This window comes from Danio rerio, chromosome 11 (genome assembly GCF_049306965.1).
Source record: "Danio rerio strain Tuebingen ecotype United States chromosome 11, GRCz12tu, whole genome shotgun sequence".
Lineage (NCBI taxonomy): Eukaryota > Metazoa > Chordata > Actinopteri > Cypriniformes > Danionidae > Danio > Danio rerio.
In genome coordinates this window covers 43,363,702-43,381,636 of record NC_133186.1, presented here as the reverse complement: position 1 = coordinate 43,381,636, position 17,935 = coordinate 43,363,702, and the positions used below count along the sequence as shown (strand labels likewise).

General features: G+C 35.4%; 1 protein-coding gene and 2 long non-coding RNA genes across 12 annotated transcripts in view; 1 reads left to right on the top strand and 2 right to left on the bottom strand.

The window, feature by feature from the left end:
- The window catches only part of LOC137496731 (uncharacterized), a 91,713-nt gene extending 88,796 nt beyond the window's left edge, over positions 1-2,917 (bottom strand). For 2 of the 6 annotated variants that reach the window (XR_012387369.1, XR_012387370.1), the window contains exons 1-2: positions 2,514-2,917; positions 2,018-2,100 (exon numbers count right to left, since the gene is read on the bottom strand). This is a non-coding gene — a long non-coding RNA (uncharacterized lncRNA). The remainder of the gene's footprint in view (positions 1-2,017; positions 2,101-2,513) is intronic. The other 4 variants (XR_012387371.1, XR_012387374.1, XR_012387372.1 and 1 more) reach the window with 3 other exon arrangements.
- Positions 1,550-16,224, top strand: odad1 (outer dynein arm docking complex subunit 1). 5 transcript variants are annotated; one of them, XM_073915841.1, is made up of 16 exons: positions 2,263-2,302; positions 3,318-3,337; positions 3,775-3,877; positions 3,956-4,055; positions 6,496-6,685; positions 6,767-6,892; positions 8,522-8,635; positions 8,721-8,788; positions 10,603-10,790; positions 11,128-11,256; positions 11,330-11,412; positions 11,489-11,657; positions 13,616-13,779; positions 14,973-15,076; positions 15,177-15,270; positions 15,729-16,224. In XM_073915841.1, exons 3-16 carry the CDS (start codon positions 3,811-3,813, stop codon positions 15,831-15,833), a joined length of 1,701 nt encoding a protein of 566 aa, XP_073771942.1. In that variant the 5' UTR covers positions 2,263-2,302; positions 3,318-3,337; positions 3,775-3,810; the 3' UTR covers positions 15,834-16,224.
- The window catches only part of LOC141376672 (uncharacterized), a 289,423-nt gene continuing 285,399 nt past the window's right edge, over positions 13,912-17,935 (bottom strand). The window contains exon 4 of the long non-coding RNA XR_012387364.1: positions 13,912-14,008. This is a non-coding gene — a long non-coding RNA (uncharacterized lncRNA). The remainder of the gene's footprint in view (positions 14,009-17,935) is intronic.

Genomic DNA, 17,935 nt, shown 5'->3' with positions numbered 1-17,935 from the left:
TTAATTTGGCCATAATTTTTACAGTGTATCAGCTAGCAGAATTATTTTTGCTGACAAATCTTTCATCCAGCATATGTTTTAAGCAGCGGAGGCCCTTCCAGCTGCAACCCAACACTGGGATACATCCACACACTATTGCATTCACACACATACACTACAGCTAATTTAGCTTATTCAATTCACCTATACCACATGTCTTTGGACTGTGAGGGAACCAGAAAACCAGGAGCAACCGGAGGAAACCCACGCCAATACAGGGAAAACATGCAAACTCCCTACAGAAATGCCAACTGACCGTGCTGGGGCTCGAACCAGCGACCTGCTTGCTGTGAGGCGATCGTGCTACCCACTGTGCCCCTGTGATGCCCGACAAATCTTATTTTGACACATATTTTGAGAAAAGGCTTTGAAATGTTTAAAGAACTCAAAGCTACACTCTGGGCAAATGCACTACCCTTTTGTTATGTTCGGGATGAAAACACTTCCACTGAATTAAACCGCTGTAAAAATGCATCAGATTGATATTTGTTTCTTTTTTGTTTTTGCATAAACTTGTTAATCAACCTGTCCTGATTGAAACTATTAAATTGCTTAGAAAATTACAAGGATTTTAACTCCTTGATTGCCAAGTTCACAAATGATGTGACTGATTTTAGTAAAAAAAAACACACATAATGATGTATTTATATAAAAAGTTAATTTTATTCTTTTCTTCCAAATTTACTGTTAGTGGCTGTTTTTCAGACACATCAAGGTAAGTGCGCAAAGGTCACTCTCACACACTCACAGAAAAACATACACACACTTTAATTAGCTGTTATACTTCATCTAAAATCCAGAAACTAAGATTATTTTTGCACAAGCATATTTAAAGTATTAATTGTTCCAAATAATGATCAACAGTAAAAATGACAAGCTTTACCTCTTCCCAACAGGGAAAACCACCAGCAATGCATGATTATATGCATGATTATATGGTGTCATGGTTTCACAATCAAAAAAATGTGCTTATAATGGAAGGCTAATAATTTTGCCCGTAAAATGGCTTTTGAAAAATTAAAAACTGCTTTTATTCTAGCCGAAATAAAACAAATAAGACTTTCTCCAGAAGAAAAAATATTATCAGACATACTGTGAAAATTTACTTGCTCTGTTAAACATTTATTTTTTACAGTCATTGGTCAAACATCATTTGACAAAAGAGAACATTTTTCTTTTCAAATCTTTTTTTTTTCTGAGTTAATCATAGGATATAACAGTAGAATAGTGCACAAGGGTTCATTTCAAAAACATTTTGTGGAATAGCCCTGCTTATTTTGACCAATTGTCATTTTCTGGGGAGGAAATGAAATGAAATGAATATTCTCAGAGCTTTAGCATTTTTAATAATTGTCAACACAAATTGTTAATTTTTGTTTTCTTCATGAATACGGGTACTTTAAAATGCTTAGTTATAAATGAAAGCCAAAAATAAACCTGAATGAAGGAAAGCTCCTTCCTTTTGCTGGTGTCGTGTATGTAAGAAAACAGCGCCACCTGCAGATCGTTTAACACTATTTTCCTTGGAGACTGTTGCTAACAACTTTTTCTACATGGGGAGGAAGAGTTGATATATTAAACCACCTGAAGACTGATAACCGTAAGGTAAGATTAGCCTTCATTTACCTTATCATAGATATCACTGATAAAACATAAGTAACGTTAGCATTATTTAAAAGTTTTATGATTTAGGCTTGATTTTTGACGACTTGTGTGTTCGACACCGTTGTGTCGAATTGATGTCATTTTGATTAAGTTAATTCATCATGACTGACGATTCTAATGCTAAAATAGTTAAGCAGTGTGGTGCACATTTTATGATTGTATGTGGAAGGTCGAAAGAAAAAAAAGAGCCACTTACAGACAGTGTATGTCCAAAGGCATAGTATAGTAAACACATCAGTGTAAAAAAACAGTGATTAGCGTTAATTAACATAGTATTCTCTTGAAAGCTATTCATTGTCCTTAAGATACTTACAAAAGTGCTGATGGTATGACAGACGACACCTTTGCGTTAACTGTCGACTATTTACGTTTTCCTCATGTTGTCTTCTGTTTAAACTGTTTTCAAATATTACCACAGTATTACCACAAATTATGTCCAAAAGCATGGTCACTTATAGTTAGTGAACACGTCAGTGTAAAAAACAATTAAGTCAACTTAATAATCTCTTAAGCTATTCATTGTCCTTATAAAAGTAATATACTGATGGTATGACAGACACCTTTGCGTTAACAATCGACTGACTACTTTTGCCCTAACGTACGTTGTCTTCTGTTTTAAAGTTTTGCCACAGTATTACCACAGACGATTTTACCACAGTATTACCACAGACAATATAACGTTATGTCCAAAAGCATGGTATAGTTATTAAACACATCAGTGTAAAAACAGTGATTAATTAACATAATAATCTCTTAAAAGCTATTCATTGTCCATATTTACAAAAATACTAATGGTATGACAGACATACCTTTGCGTTTTAACCGTTGAAATTTTACGTTTACCCTACGTTGTCTTCTGTTTAACCGTTATTACCACAAATAAAGTATGTCCAAACGCATAGTGAACACATAGTGTAAAGAAACAGTGATTAATAAAGAATATATTAATCTCTTAAAAGCTAACGTTATTCATTGTCCTTTACAATGCTGATGGTAGGACAGACGACTCCTTTGCGTTAACTGTTTACTTTTACTTTTACCCTGTCCTCTATTTTAACTGTTTTCAGATATTAATTCATAATTAGATCTGTTTCATATTTGGTAAAAATTTTCTAAAACCCCATTTTGGGCTTTAATTTGACGAATCGATCGTTACTGGTGCAATGCGCATAGCATGACTAGCCAATAACTCGATGCTAAGGCGTTGCTAGGCAGGTCAAGTAATTTTGGGGTTAAATTTATCACAGTTACACAACATACCATGGTTAACATGTTTTAAGATATATAAGGTACCATTAAATGTTTTATTTGTACTATTAACATGTTTCTTAGACTACATTTATCCAGATTATTAAGTGTATTGTACATAATATTATTTAAACTAGGGCCCACAGGCTAAAGTTGGCCCATGGTAAACTTTGATTTGGCCCATCGTCCTATCTGAGAAGAGAAGGAGAATTATAGGGAGGATTTAGAAATTATTTCAAATTAATTGTAACTTTTATTTGTTTGTTTTATTGTTAATCTACAAAAAAAAGCTAACTGTGATTAAATGTTTCATTTAAAATGCTGTAATTTAATTTACAATGTACATAACGTCACCCGACGGATAGAGGACAATGCAAATACTTTGGTGAGCAAATAAATTTGCAGATTCTGCTTGACTAGTGCATTCAGCATTGATCTCCACTGTCTTATAGATGTGATTGTTTATGCTTTATTCCAGTATGTCATCATTTAAAATGTTATACTGCTTTAGTTAATACAATTTAAAGTAATGTTTTAATTTATTTGGAAATTAATTACCCATAGCAACCTTATTGTAAAAATAGTTTGGTATGTTTATCTTCGGCCCACTGTGATATTTGACTTTTGGCCCTTCATGAGAAAAGGTTTGGGCACCCATGATCTATACAATAGTGCTTTCAAGAAGTCCGAAAAGTTTAGTAGATACATTACTGGAGATAATTATTTATTGTTTTTAAAACATAGGTAGACTTTGTATACTTTAAAGGTTTATACATACATTTTGTCTTCATTATTTATAATTGTTTTTGTCTTCTCCTTCAGTCGTGTTTTGTGACTATAATCATCATCATCATCACAATGCCTCGTGGAAGATCTGCGATCAGTGTCCTCTCCGACAGCAGTGACTTGGACTTTGATGGAATTGGTATGCCAAAGACACACATAATGGATAATTAAGATTATAGTCATGCTGATGAATGTGCTTATGCCTGTTTGTGTCCAGCCGAGACGGAGATGGAAAAGCTCCAGAGACAGTTTCGCATTACAGAGGGAGATCGACAGGCCTACAGCATCCAGTCACAAGAAATTATACGCAAACAACGGTCAGTTCCATGGTCAATGCCACAGGATACTTACTGTAAATGATCACATAAAGCTTTGGAAAATAATAAAATACCACTTGTCATTTCTTAATTTCTCTTGATTTACAATTTACTTGTGTGTGTTTGAGTAAACCATCATTTTAGTTTCGCACGAGTACTGAAATTTAAAATAAAAGCATAATTTAGAGCAGGAGTGCCCAAACTCTGTCTTCCCTGCTGAAAAAAACTTCAACCAGCCTAAGCTGGTTGGCTGGTTTTAGCTAGTTAACCAGGCTGGGTTTAAAGGGGTTTTGGCCACTTCTAGGCTGGTTTCCAGCCATTTCCAGCCTGGAAAATGACCAGCTAAAACCTGCTTGACCAGCCTGGTTTAAGCTGGACATAGCTGATTTAGGCTGGGCTCCCAGCCTGACTAGGCTGTTAAAGCTGGTTATCTTCCGGTGGGTTGCAATGGGTTGCAAGTTGCAACTGATATCTGCAGGAAGGAAGATCTCCAGGAACGGGGTTGAGCACCCCTGATTTAAGCTGTGGTCACACTGGAGTTTAAGCTTGCTAATTCTGTCGTACAGCGCTGCGAAATGGGGCGGGATCAACAAGATGATTAGACATTAAAAAAGCGAGTCATTGGTTCATATTTTAAATTTCTGTTCTGAGACGTCATGTTTTAATCTTCGATTGGTCTCACACAGTCAAATGATGCGATTTCGCTGGTCAGAGTTCACCAAGAATGAAAGTCTATGGGGAGAAAAGTCCAGTGTGACTGCAGCTTAAGTATAAAAAGATGCCATGTTTTATATGTTTATATTCATTTTAGAAACACAATACCCATGTCTTAACTTGAGAAGAGTTCAGAAAGCAAATTCTTTAACCATTATTAATTTTCTGGGGAGAAAAGGCTCTAAAGGACAATTTATTTATTTGAAATTTGGAAGAAATGTTGTCAGAATAAACATATATTAAATAAATAGATCACATAAAAATGGCAATTTACTCACTGTACTCTCCCTCAAGTGGTTCCAAACCTTTATGTGTTTATATTTTCTGTTGATCACACAATAATATATTTTGAAATATTATAATTTGACTAATTTAATAATTTTGTAACCAATGGCATCCATAGTAGGAAAAACAAAACCTATAGAAGTAAATGGTTACAGGTTTCAAGCATGTTTTAAAATAACTTATTTTGTGTTCAACAGAAAAAAGAAAGGTTTGTGACGAGGTAAGGTTGTGTAAAATAATGACAGAATTTTCAGTTTTGGGTGAACCATTCCCTTTTTCCTTCATCATTTCACCAGTACATCCAAATTACAAATTTTCAAGTCATAATTTCCATATCAATAAAGTATAGTACATATAATTTTAATCCTAAAAATGCATTGGATTTCATTTTGGAGTAGGGTTAGGAATTGTCAGTAAAAGCTAATTTTATTACATGAGGAGGTTTTGCACAAAAATGGTGCCTTGTGTATTGCATTTCCTAGTATGCAGTGTATGTACTGTAATGCTGAATATAGACGGCAACTTTTTGAGCAATACTGCAGGCCAAATTTGTAAAGCAATGATGTTTGGTTACTTTTCTATTCAGAAAGGGCACCAATATTGTATCTGTAACCCACTGCCCTAATTAGTTACTGCCTGACCTGGTTGCCCATTAATAGCATCATTTCCCAAAGTTGCCTTGTGTATCATCAGCATATGTGTTTGAGCATATTTTAGTTTGTTCAACCTAGGCCCATTCTGAAAATGTTGCTCTATATACATTTCTGGAGATCGCAAATTATGTAGCCAGAGGTACGTATGGCTGCATTTTGTCCTTAAAATGAATGCTACTGGGCGGTATGATGCTGTTCATACCAGCTGACCGCTTACCTCCGTATGGACAGTTTTCTCACTATTACCAGTTTATCTAGTTAGCTCACCATGTACGTCGGGGGACTTGAGACGCAGAGAGGAGTTGCTTATGATGATCGGGATCGAGTCTGGTGAAGAATGGTTCGATAAAGCGGATAAGACAAAAACAGAAGGCAAAAAATAAAATAAACAAGTAAATAACAGGGTCAGAATGTGGTAAAATCTGAAAAAAGTGATAAAAATCAGGCTTAGGTTTAGGAAAGTGGGTGGGCGGGTCAATCTGTGCTTTTGAAAACACTATTGGTTGAGTTTAGGAAAGGATGAGGGTGGGTCATTTGATCAGTCAGTCAGTCGACAGCGGCCTCTGGTGGATTTACGCTAGAACAGCAGGAGTGAATGGCACTCACGAGAGAAATTTGAGCTCTCAAAAAGCGTTCACAATAGCCTTTTGTGGATTGGTGAAAACCAAAACTGCAAAAAAAAAAGTAGCTCCTTGGACGTATTTGGCGCTCTCCAGAAATGTATATAGCAGTACGTTTTCAGAATGAGCCAGGGGTGAGTTTGTTGCATGTGTGTGTTTTTCCTGCAGTCAGGAGATTTCCAAGCTGCGTGAGGAACAGGATGAGCTGCTGCGAACTCTGCATGTGCTCGAGTCCCAGTCGCGCAGATCGAGTGAAACTCAGGAGACTGAGACCATACAAACTCTGCTGGAGCAACAAAACATGCAGGAGGATCAACTGGAAAAAGAGAAGCAAACCCAAACTCAACTGGAGCAGGAGGTGCATACAAGTCCATTCGTCGTCACTTAACACATCTCACATGGTGCTGCGGATGTTTATGTTCATGCTTTCTCTTTTCAGATTATGAATGTGGAGAAGAAGTTGGTGGAAGCCAGAAGAGAGGACATTACAACTTCGCAAAGTCATACGTCTCAGACCCGCCACACTCAGAAAGCCATACGAACACTGGAGAACAAACTGGACCGGGTAAACAGAAGCCGCTTTTACACTATTTGGTCTAACGGTTCTGTTTGCTTAACCATTTTATTTCCGTGGTTTTCATTTTCCTCTGTGGTGCTAATAACAAAACTTTTTAATGAAGGAATGTAATACAAATGTGCCTTGGTAATGCAATTGTAATGTAAATGTGAAAACAGTGAACATCAATATAAGGTGATGATCTTATATTACTGTGTTTTGGACTTCTTTTTATATATTTACTTCATTGAAGAACAGAAAAAAGAAATAGCAAGCTTCTGCTTAGTTATCCATAGAGAAACTGGCAACAGACAGGCAACCTCACCCATACACAAACATGCACATATGCACTCTACCAGCACAGATCAGCATGGTTGTCTAACCATCCCTAGAATTTGTGCTGCATTGTACCAGGCTGACATTGAAATTCAATTCAGCCTTATTTGTATAGCGCTTTTACAATGTAGACTGTGTCAAAGCAGCTTCACATAAATGGTCATTGTAATTGGAACAGAGTAGTTCAGCTTTTAGTGTTTAAGTTCAGTTCAGTGTGGTTTAAATCATTACTGAGAGTCCAAACACTGAAGAGCAAATTCATCGATGGGTAGCTCTACCGATCCCAAACCATGCAAGGTTGTGGCGACAGCAGAGAGGGAAAAAAAACTTCACTGAGGCGAGTGAAGAAAAAAAACCTTGAGAGAAACCAGACTCAGTTGGGCACGACCATTTTAATTTCTCCCCTGGACAAAAGTCTTGTGCAGAGCTGCAGTCTCATGCACTGGAACTCTACTTAACTGTTCTAAGAACCATTTGGCATGATAGTAGAAGTAGCTAGATCTTCTATAGGCTGCACAACATGTAGTAGATCTGAAACTTGTTATTTAAGTGGGCCTTTTTTTACTTAAATTAATTGCAAACTGGACCAGACTTTATTGATAACACAAACTTATGTTTAAATAATCCTGGACTGGTGGGAATTCTATTAAAGTGTGTTCACACATGGCAGGTTCAGTTTTATAAGCTCTTCACAAGTTTGCATATACAACAATAGCTCAGCACAAGGATTTGTGTTTGGATTTTTAATGTTTACACGTTGCAAAATATGAGTCATAAAAGTATACATCTTAAAAAAGACAGTGTTAATGCTGAGTGAACTATGAATAAAGGTACAGTTTTCTGTAAGTGAGTCAAACTCCAAGTGTGAACACACCCTTAATGTCTACATTTATATGCAGACAAATGAAAGTTCCGTAATCAGATTGATTATTAATATAATAGTATTGTAGGTGACACAGTGGCTCAGTAGTTAGCACTGTTTTTTCACAGCAAGAAGGTCGCTGGTTCGAGTTTTGGCTGGGCCAGTTGGCATTTCTGTGTGGAGTTTGCATGTTCTTCCTGTGTTGGCGTGGGTTTCCTCCGGGTGCTCCGGTTTCCCCCACAGTCCAAACATATGCTCTATAGGTGAATTGAATAAGCTAAATTAGCCATGGTGTATGTGTGTGAATGAGATTGTATGGATGTTTTCCAGTACTGGGTTTGCAGTTGGAAAGGATTAGATTGGATTAATTCAAACTCATGTAAATCACATCATGTTAACATTAATATCTCCATTGATCTTTTTTGTTGTTGTTATTGCAGGCTCTTATTCGCTTTAATGAGCAGCTGACGAAGAACAGCCAGCTCAGAGAAGAGCTTGAGACGCTTAGGATGGAGCGTGTGCGATTCCAGCAGCTGCAACGCAGACTGGAGAAGGTCTGGAAGTCTGGTGTGGCGTATACTGAGTTTGAGGGATACATTTATATTGAATACAGTTAAACCAACTGATGTTGTTTCACAGGTTTTGCAAGATGTTCGTAAGGATATTGGTGAAGTTATCAACATGTCCACCACAGCATATGAGGCAAGGTGAGGGAAATATTTTGAGAGTTACTTTTCTAATGTACAAAGTTTATACAACTCTACGAGGGTCAAAGATGAAAAGGGGTTTTCAAGCATCAACCAATAAAAGTGTAGGGCTAACCACTGAGCCACCGTGCCGCCTCATATATAATATATTACTACTTTTTTTTGTCAATGAACAAAGAAATAACTACATTCAAATCATTTCGACAATGATTTACAGAAAACACCCACACACATTCAGTTTAACAATTGCTATGCACCTGAATATCAACAGTGCATTTCAACAAATCTTGTGTGGCATATTTTGAACAAGAATAATTAGGAAACATATTAAAAGACTTGATTTAAGATTATAGTGCAGCAATTTTATCTTCATACATCTCAATAATTTAAAATATAATTAAATTTAGTACGATCACTTATTGTTAATATATTTTAATATGTGCAGGAATAACATAAACACCAGATAATATCATAATAAAACATAAATGTATAATAAATGTATAATAAATACATAAATTACATAATAAAAACATAAACATTTCTGTTACATTAAATATTGATGGAACATTATTTCAGAATTTCTTTTATATTTTTTCCCACACAAGCTTTTGGAAATGATAAATAAGCATTTAGTAAGCTTTTTGTGTATGTAACATTGTATATGTAATATATATGTTGACACTAAATATTATCCAGGTAAATTTGACTGGATTAATAAAGTGGTGATTCTATACAATCATGAAGTCTTCATGGCTTAACCCTCCTATTATCCTTAGGGTAATTTTGACCCCATTCAATGTCAAACATATGTACACATATAATTGACTTATGTTTTCTTCAGGTTGAGTTTCTTTTTCTAATTTAATGGGGAAAACTTGGTAAACATACAATTTACATTTTAGTTATTTAATAATTAAAATTATTAATAAAATTATTTTTTTAATGCCCTGTACACATTTTGTCACATCGTCGTTCTTTGGGGTCATTTTTCAGGGTCTTTTAGCTGTATAAAAAAATCACACATGTGTTTTGGGTGATATTGGGGTCAGTATAACATGCTATGATTTTATAATATGCACTAAAATTGTATATGTTAAGTATAATTACAAAAAAACATTAAAAAAAACAAACACAACCATACCTGCAGTATTGCGAGAACTGTTCACGTGAGGACTTGCCATGGGGAAGGGAGCTTATTGATGTTCAATAAAAAGTACACAATTAATAAAACAACAAATATATATATATATATATATATATATATATATATATATATATATATATATATATATATATATATATATATATACTTTTCCAATTTTAGGTGAAATAGTGACTTTTCATGCTGATTTGTAAATATTTCTACAGTAATGCAATAGGTAATCTATATGTATTAGGGGCAGGAAGTGGAGGGCTGGGAGTGGGGAGTGGTGGGGTGTAATTTAGAGTGTTGTTAAGTATTCAACGAAGACATCAATTACCTGACACTAACCTTTTGGCAAAAAAAAAAAAAATCGTATTCTGAAGGTTTTAAATTGCTGGGGTCAAATTGACCCCATGGAAAAAATGTTTTAGCAGATTTTAGGGTAACAGGTGGGTTAAAACTATTATTCTCATCGCACACAGTGTTAATGCATCATTGGAATTCAATTGTGTTTCATTTTTGTACTTACAGCATCACTAAAATTGATTGCAAAGCTACTCTTTGACAAAAAAAAAAAACTTTTTATGTGGAATTATAAATTGCTCCACACTCAGAAAGCGTTTTAGACAGCTACTTTGAAGATGTTTCTAATTATCCGTGTGTTTTTCAGAGTGGAAGCTCAGACCAAAATGACCATGATGAAAGAAAAGGAGATGAAGGATCTTGCCCAGTATTCATCTGATGTAAAGGAGCTGGAGAGAGTCATTGCTCATGAACACAGACTCAAAGAGTTTATGAGCACCAAGAGTAATGAGAGAAACGCTCTGGATGAAGCACAGGAAATCAGCCGCAGAAACGGTCAGAGAACAATAACTAGACAAGAATTAGAAGAATAATTAGTTTTTTTTAGTTTTAGTTTGCACTTTTTTAACAGTTTGAGGTCAGGGAAATTGTTTGTTCTCTTATACAATGCAAAAAATACATTGCAAACTGTACAATTATGAAATACCATTGCAATTTACAAAAGGCTAACATGCTACCCACTGCAGCACCGTGCAGTCCTAACACAATCAAACAAACTCAATTAATCTAATGAGTTACCTTTTTGACCATGAAAATAATCTTTAGAGAATTTTAAGAAATGTTTAGAAATCATTTTAAGTTATACAAAGTCGACGATGTGTGCTAATGGCAGAGATGAAGGAGCAGAGGAAGGCAGATGCTGGAGAAGAGAAATGTGAAACTCTAGAAGAGGTTTTCCATCGTATTCAGACGGTGACTGGAGAAGAGAATCTGGAGAAGCTAGTTACAAAATTCATTGAGGGTGAGCTGAACATTTTTCTGTGCTAATAAAAGATTTCAATGTGTTATGCTACAGCTGTGTTTTTCTTAAACAGTTGAGGACAGGAACTTTGCTCTCTTCAACTATGTGAACGAACAGAACACGGAAGCTGACAGACTGAGAGAGGAAATCCATCAGGTCAGTGTGTCAATCAGAGCTAGTAGAATAAACCTAAAACATGTACAGTGACAACTTTCATGCAATGTTGTTCCAGATTAAAGAAGAGATGGAGCAGCTGCGCATGAAAGGGCTCCAACAGGAAGAGGAAAATCAGCTGGCTTTAAAACAGGTGAAGGATCTTCAGCAGGAGTGTGAAATACAAGCGCAGCAGTATGAAGCTCAAGCTGAAGACATCAGCAAGACCCTTGATCAGATCAAAACAGGTGATTATCTGATATTCATTTATTTTCATTCACTTAGTCTTTATTTCAGAAGGTCGCCACAGCGGAATGAACCGCTATTTATTCTAGCCAATGTTTTATGAAGCGGATGCACTTCCAACTGCAACCCAGTACTGGGAAACACCCATACACTCTCTCATTTACACACACTCATACACTAATTTAGCCAATTTTGTTTACCCATTTCACCTATAGCGCATGTGTTTGGACTGTGGGGGAAACCGGAGCACCCGGAGGAAACCCACGCTAACAGGGGGCGAACATGCAAACTCCACACAGAAATGCCAACCGTCCCAGCCGGGACTCAAACCAGCGACCTTCTTGCTTTGGGGTGACAGTGCTAACCACTTAACCACTGAGCCACTGTGCCACGATATAATCTGATATATGATAGTCTTATCATATTAGAAGAATAATATTTGCATGAAACTTCAGATCATATCCACTGAAGGAACAACTGAGAATAACAGGCACGAGAAATTTTAAAAAAAGCATACACAGCGGCCTTTGCGAAAAAAAAAAATACTGCAAAAAATTGTATCGCCTGGGACATATATGGCGCTCTCCAGAAATGTACAGTTGAAACCAGAAGTTTCAACACTCTAAAAAAAGACATAAGTATTTTAAAAAAATGTCTGATGGTAAATCATACTAAATGTTTACTATTTAGGTCCGTTAGGATTAACTTAATGATTTATATTTGCTAAATGCCAGAATAATGAGAGATTTTTTTAGAGAATTTTTTATTAATTTCTAGACAGTCAAAAGTTTACACACATTTCCTTGGTATTTCTTTAGCTTTGCTTTTAAACTGTATAACTTTGGTCAAATGTTTTGGGTACCCTTCCACAAGCTTCTCACAATAGTTTGAAGGAATTTTGGCCCATTCCTCCATGCAGAACTGCTGTAACTGAGCCAGATTTGTTGGCTGTCTTGCTCGCACAAGCTTTTTCAACTCTGCCCACAAATTTTCTATAAGATTGAGCTCAGGGCTTTGTGATGGCCACTCCAAAACATTCACTCTGTTGTCCTTAAAGCACATTTGAACTAATTTGGCAGTATGCTTAGGGTCATGGTCTGTTTGGAAGACCCATTTGTGGCCAAGTTTTAATTTCCTGGCTGATGTCTTAAGATGTTGCTTCAGTATTTCTACATAATGTTCTGTCTTCATGATGCCATCTATGCTGTGAAGTGGACCAGTCCCTCCTGCAGTAAAACAGCCCCACAACATGATGCTGCCGCCCCCATACTTCACAGTTGGGATGGTGTTCCTAGGCTTGTAAGCTTTCCCTTTTGTCCTCTAAATGTAACACTGGTCATTATGGCCAAACAGTTCAATCTTAGCTCCATCAGACCACAGAACATGTCTCCAAATATTAGCCTTTTTGCAGTGTAATTTAGCAAATTGTAATCTGGCTTTTTTGTTGATTCTGGTTTGTTGATTTTCCCATGTTGTCACACAAGGAAGCAGTGTGTTTGAGGTTTTTCTAAATACTATTCTAAGGTTGTGCCTCCAATTAACTCAAATGTTGTCAATTAGCCAATCAGACACTTCCAAAACCTTGACACCATCATCTGAATATTTTCAGAGGCAGAATAATCGTATTGTATGTAAACTTGACTTTCAAGAAAAGTTATAGCAACTTCTTAAAAAATCTCTCTCTCTTATTATTCTGCTATTAAGCAGAACAGAAACAAATTTGATCATCCTAATTTATCTAAAAGAGAAAAAGTTTAGTCACATTAACATCTGACTTTTTTTAATGGTTGTGCCTTTTTATACAGTGTGTAAACTTCTGTTTTTATCTGTATATATGTTTTCAGAATAAGTCTGATTTGGAAAATTTACTTGCTATTTTAAACATCACTTGAAAAGACTTGAAATCGAATAGGAGGGCAAATTATTTTGCCTTCATCTGTATGTGTTGATGTGGTTGTAGGGATTGACAGTGTGTTCAGTAAGATGGACTGTGATCGAGCGCTGATGGACGACATGTTGGGCTCTTCTTCTGGGATCAGAGACAGTAACATCATGACGTACCTCAGTCTGGTGGAGCAGAGGACCAGTGAACTGCTCACCATTCAGGCCTTCATTAAATCAAAGGTACAGGAAAACCACATTCACTCTGCACCAGCTACACTTTAAAAAGCAATTAGTTGATGCTACTTAAAAACTCGCTGACTTATACTTATTAAGTAATCAAACCATGTGCATATAATAAAAGTTAACTTAAGTCAATGGGATTACTGACTTTTTTAATGTAAAATTAACTTGTTGCTTTTAAGGCAATGGGTTTACTCACTTTTTTAAAGTAAAGCAACTATTTGCTTTACTAGTTATTTTACGATGTTAAAGAAATTTTAAACAAAGAATATAAAATCTTGAACAAAATGGATTCTAAGGGTAAAAATGATTTTCTGTAAAATTATAAATGCCTTTACTGTCATTTTTAATCAATTTAATGTGTCAGAATAAAAGTGTGTTTTTTAAAATTTATTTTATTTGCTTAAAAGCTTGAAAGGTTGTGTTATTAGTGCAGTATGGTTACCAAAAAGAACATTAATCATGTAAATTATAATGATTCCTTAAGGACCATGTGACAATAAAGACTTAAGTAATGATAGTAAACATTTAACTTTACAACACTAGATTACATATATTTGCAATAGATTACATTTTAAATAATTATTCAGTTTAAAAAAAAAATTTTTTTGGTATTTTTTAATAAACATTCGTGTTAGATGTAGTCATTTTCGTAATTTTGCTTTTGCTGGTGACATTTAACAATATAAATTAAATATATATTATTAATATAAAATATAAATATAAAAATTAATTGGACATTAATGCTTTATTTTAGATTTTATATGTTAATTGAGAATTTTTTAATAGTTTTAATTAAAATTAAAAGCACTGAAAATTCGGCCACACTTTACAATAAGGTTTAATTAGTTAGTCATAGTTAGTATATTTACTAACATGAATTAAATACTTGTCGAGCATTTATGAATCATTATTAATCAACATTTACTAACGCCTTATTAAAATCCAAATTCATGCTTGTTAACATTAATGAATGCAGTTAACATGAACTAACAATGAACAACTGTATTTTCATTAACTAGCATGAGCAAATACTGTACTAAATGTATCATTCATTGTTTGCTCATGCAAGTAAATGCATTACATAACATTCACTTATACAACCTTATTGTAAATTACTACCAAAAATTCTTGAGTAAAAATTGTAATGATTTCAAACGCCTGTGTAAATGTAATGTAAATAATGTTGACAGGACCTGGAGAAGAATTACGACCTGAAAGAGGTCGCTCAGTTCCTGCTGGGGCAGAAAGCAGATGTGCAGAAACAAGCATTGATGGTTCAGCCTCACATTACCAGGTGCAGCCACTCATATAAAAAGCTGCTTAAAATTTTGTGTGAGTTTATTCATTAACACATGCATTTCATTAACACATGCTCCTGTTCTTACTGTGCTCAGGCATGATTATGAAGCAGAGGATTCGTCTCTTACTGATGAGGAGGATCGACCTTTGACTCATCATGAACTTCATCGGCACATTATGATGAGCAGTGTAAGACACACAGAACAACTCTGTTTTACATGCAGCTGAATAAATTCAATTATATTTAATTAATTTAATTGATAAATTATTATTAAAATATTCTGTAACATATGGGTAACATTGTCATGAAACTTTTATAATCACTACATGACACGTGTCATGAATGTGAATGAGATGTTAAGCATGCTTATGACAACTGTTATTAAGTGTCATTTGCAGAATTATGTCACTTTAAATGCAGAGATGACATACACACCAGCAACCTTCTTGCTGTGAGGCAACTGTGCTACCCATTGTGCCACCCTGTAACCCCATGTTATTTAGAATTTTTTTTTGCTGTTAGAACATTTGCCTTAAATACACCATCAAAACCAAGCTCTGAATCAGATGAATATTTTTTATTTGATGTCCGTAAGTGTGTCAGAGCTTGTGTCAACAACATGCTGTTTGTTTGTTCTCTGTCGCAGGTCCTTCATAAAGACGAGTCTCTGCGTGTTGGAGGAGGAAAAGATGTGAAAACCCCAAAAACCAGCACATTTTCCAGCAGCAGACAGCGCTCGCTAGAGGACTAACACACCAGATCCGGTTTTATAATAAAGAAAAGATGCATATGACAGGGTTATATTCCTAGATAATTCATTACAAGATTATAAATGGCATTATTCACTTATCAAACTTTATGCTGGTCTTTGAAAAAATATTACTGGTTTAAATGAGTAAATGATGACATGAACAGCTCCACAAAACAAACAGAAGAGGGCAGCATTGAGCCATATTTGGATCTCGGATCATACCCGTAATGCTTTTCACATCTGTCATGTTTATAATGAGTCTGAACGAATCAAAATGTTCTTTTGTTTGAATTGTTTGGCAAATAATCCATCAAGTGGCCTCTTGCTTTTAAATTTCTCATGATTATATTTAAGAGCTGCAGAGTGGCAGCAATAAAAGTTTGGCAAAAGAGCAATTTCCAGGTATTGTGTCTTCAGGTTTTATCAAACATCAGATCATTTTAGCAAATCTATTTTCAAGACTGCATTTCATTTACTATATTTTGATCTATTGTGCATTTCACTTACTATATTTTGATCTATTGTGCATTATTTAAGGCACTTGAGGTCATGCAGTATTGTGCATACATTTTTAAGCAACAATAAGGAGAGTTTGCAACCTTATATAAGAAGAATATATTAATAATGCAGCATGAAATTATTTAATATATATATATATATATTTACAAACATTTGTACATCAGATAATAAATATTTAAGTTTTAAAGGAAATGTTTGGAATTCTATTAATCCAAAAGACTGAATCTCAAATTTCTCAAATATCTCAAATTTATTTATTATTATACAACAATTCATCGATTTTTATGGTCAAAATCAGAGGTATTATAGGTAATTAAGTCTATAACAATTCAGCTAAAATTATTTGAATCTTGGGCAGCATGGTGGCGCAGTGAGTAGCACAATCGCCTCACATAAAGAAGGTCGCTGGGTCAGTTACTGTGGGCTTCCTCTGGGTGCTCTGGTTTCCCCCACAGTCCAAAGTAATTATAAATGTTAATTTTTAAGTTAGATTTAATATTTAACTCTGGAAGTACAACATACTGGAGACTGTGAGGAGGCATTGGCCTCCTCTGGTTACTATTTTATCTACATATTTGCTCAGCCCAGTCTCTACTAATTATTCTGTTTATAGTAATAATCCAAATTAGCCATAGATGAATTGGGTAAGCTAAATTGGCCGTAGTGTATGTGTGTGAATGAGTGTGTATGGGTGTTTCTTAGTGGTAAATTGCCGCTGGAAGGGCATCCGCTGCATAAAACATATACTGGATAAATTGCCGGTTCATTCCGCTGTGGTGATCCCTGATTATTATAGGGACTAGGCTAAAAAGAAAATGAATGAATGAATTTGAATCTTGGAACAAAGTAAAATGTTAACTGAAAGGATAGGAATTATGAAATATTCCTTCATTCATTTTCCTTCGGCTTAGTCCCTTATTTATTAGGGGTCGCCACAGCGGAATGAACCGCCAACTTATCCAGCATATATGTTTTACGCAGCGGATGCCCTTCCCGCAGCAACCCAGTAATGGGGAAACACCCATACACTCTCACAATCACTCTCATACACTATGGCCAATTTAGTTTATACAATTCAGCTATAGCGCATGTGTTTGGACTGTGAGGGAAACCCACGCCAACACTGGGAGAACATGCAAACTCCACACAGAAATGCCAACTGACCCAACCGAGACTCAAACCAGCGACCTCTTTGCTGTGAGGTGACAGTGCTAACCACTGAGCCACCTTGTTGCCCAGCAAGAACAGCAAGAACATTACAAAAAAAATCTACTATTAATACTAACTAATACACTGTGAAACCCAATAAGTTAAGGCAACTCAAACCATTTGAGGAAACCGATTGCAACAAATCATTTAAGTTCAAAAACGAATCCTAATGAGTTCTGTGAACTTAATCAATTTGAGTAAACGAAGCAATTTGAGCACAGTAAATCCTGATGAATGAAGAGAACTCAAACCAAATGAGTACTGTAAAACCCAATAAGTTAAGACAACTCAAACCATTTTAGGAAACCGATTGTTACAAACCTGAGTGCTAAAACTAATCTATACGAGTACTGTGAGCTTACTCCATTTAAGTT

Excerpts from the sequence above, each read along its gene's own strand:
- odad1 (XM_073915838.1), top strand. The coding sequence starts at position 1,806 with ATGACTGACGATTCTAATGCTAAAATAGTTAAGCAGTGTGGTGCACAT. Across the intron at positions 3,878-3,955 it reads CTTGGACTTTGATGGAATTG|CCGAGACGGAGATGGAAAAG; the intron begins GTATGCCAAAGA and ends GTTTGTGTCCAG. Across the intron at positions 11,257-11,329 it reads AGTTACAAAATTCATTGAGG|TTGAGGACAGGAACTTTGCT; the intron begins GTGAGCTGAACA and ends TTTCTTAAACAG.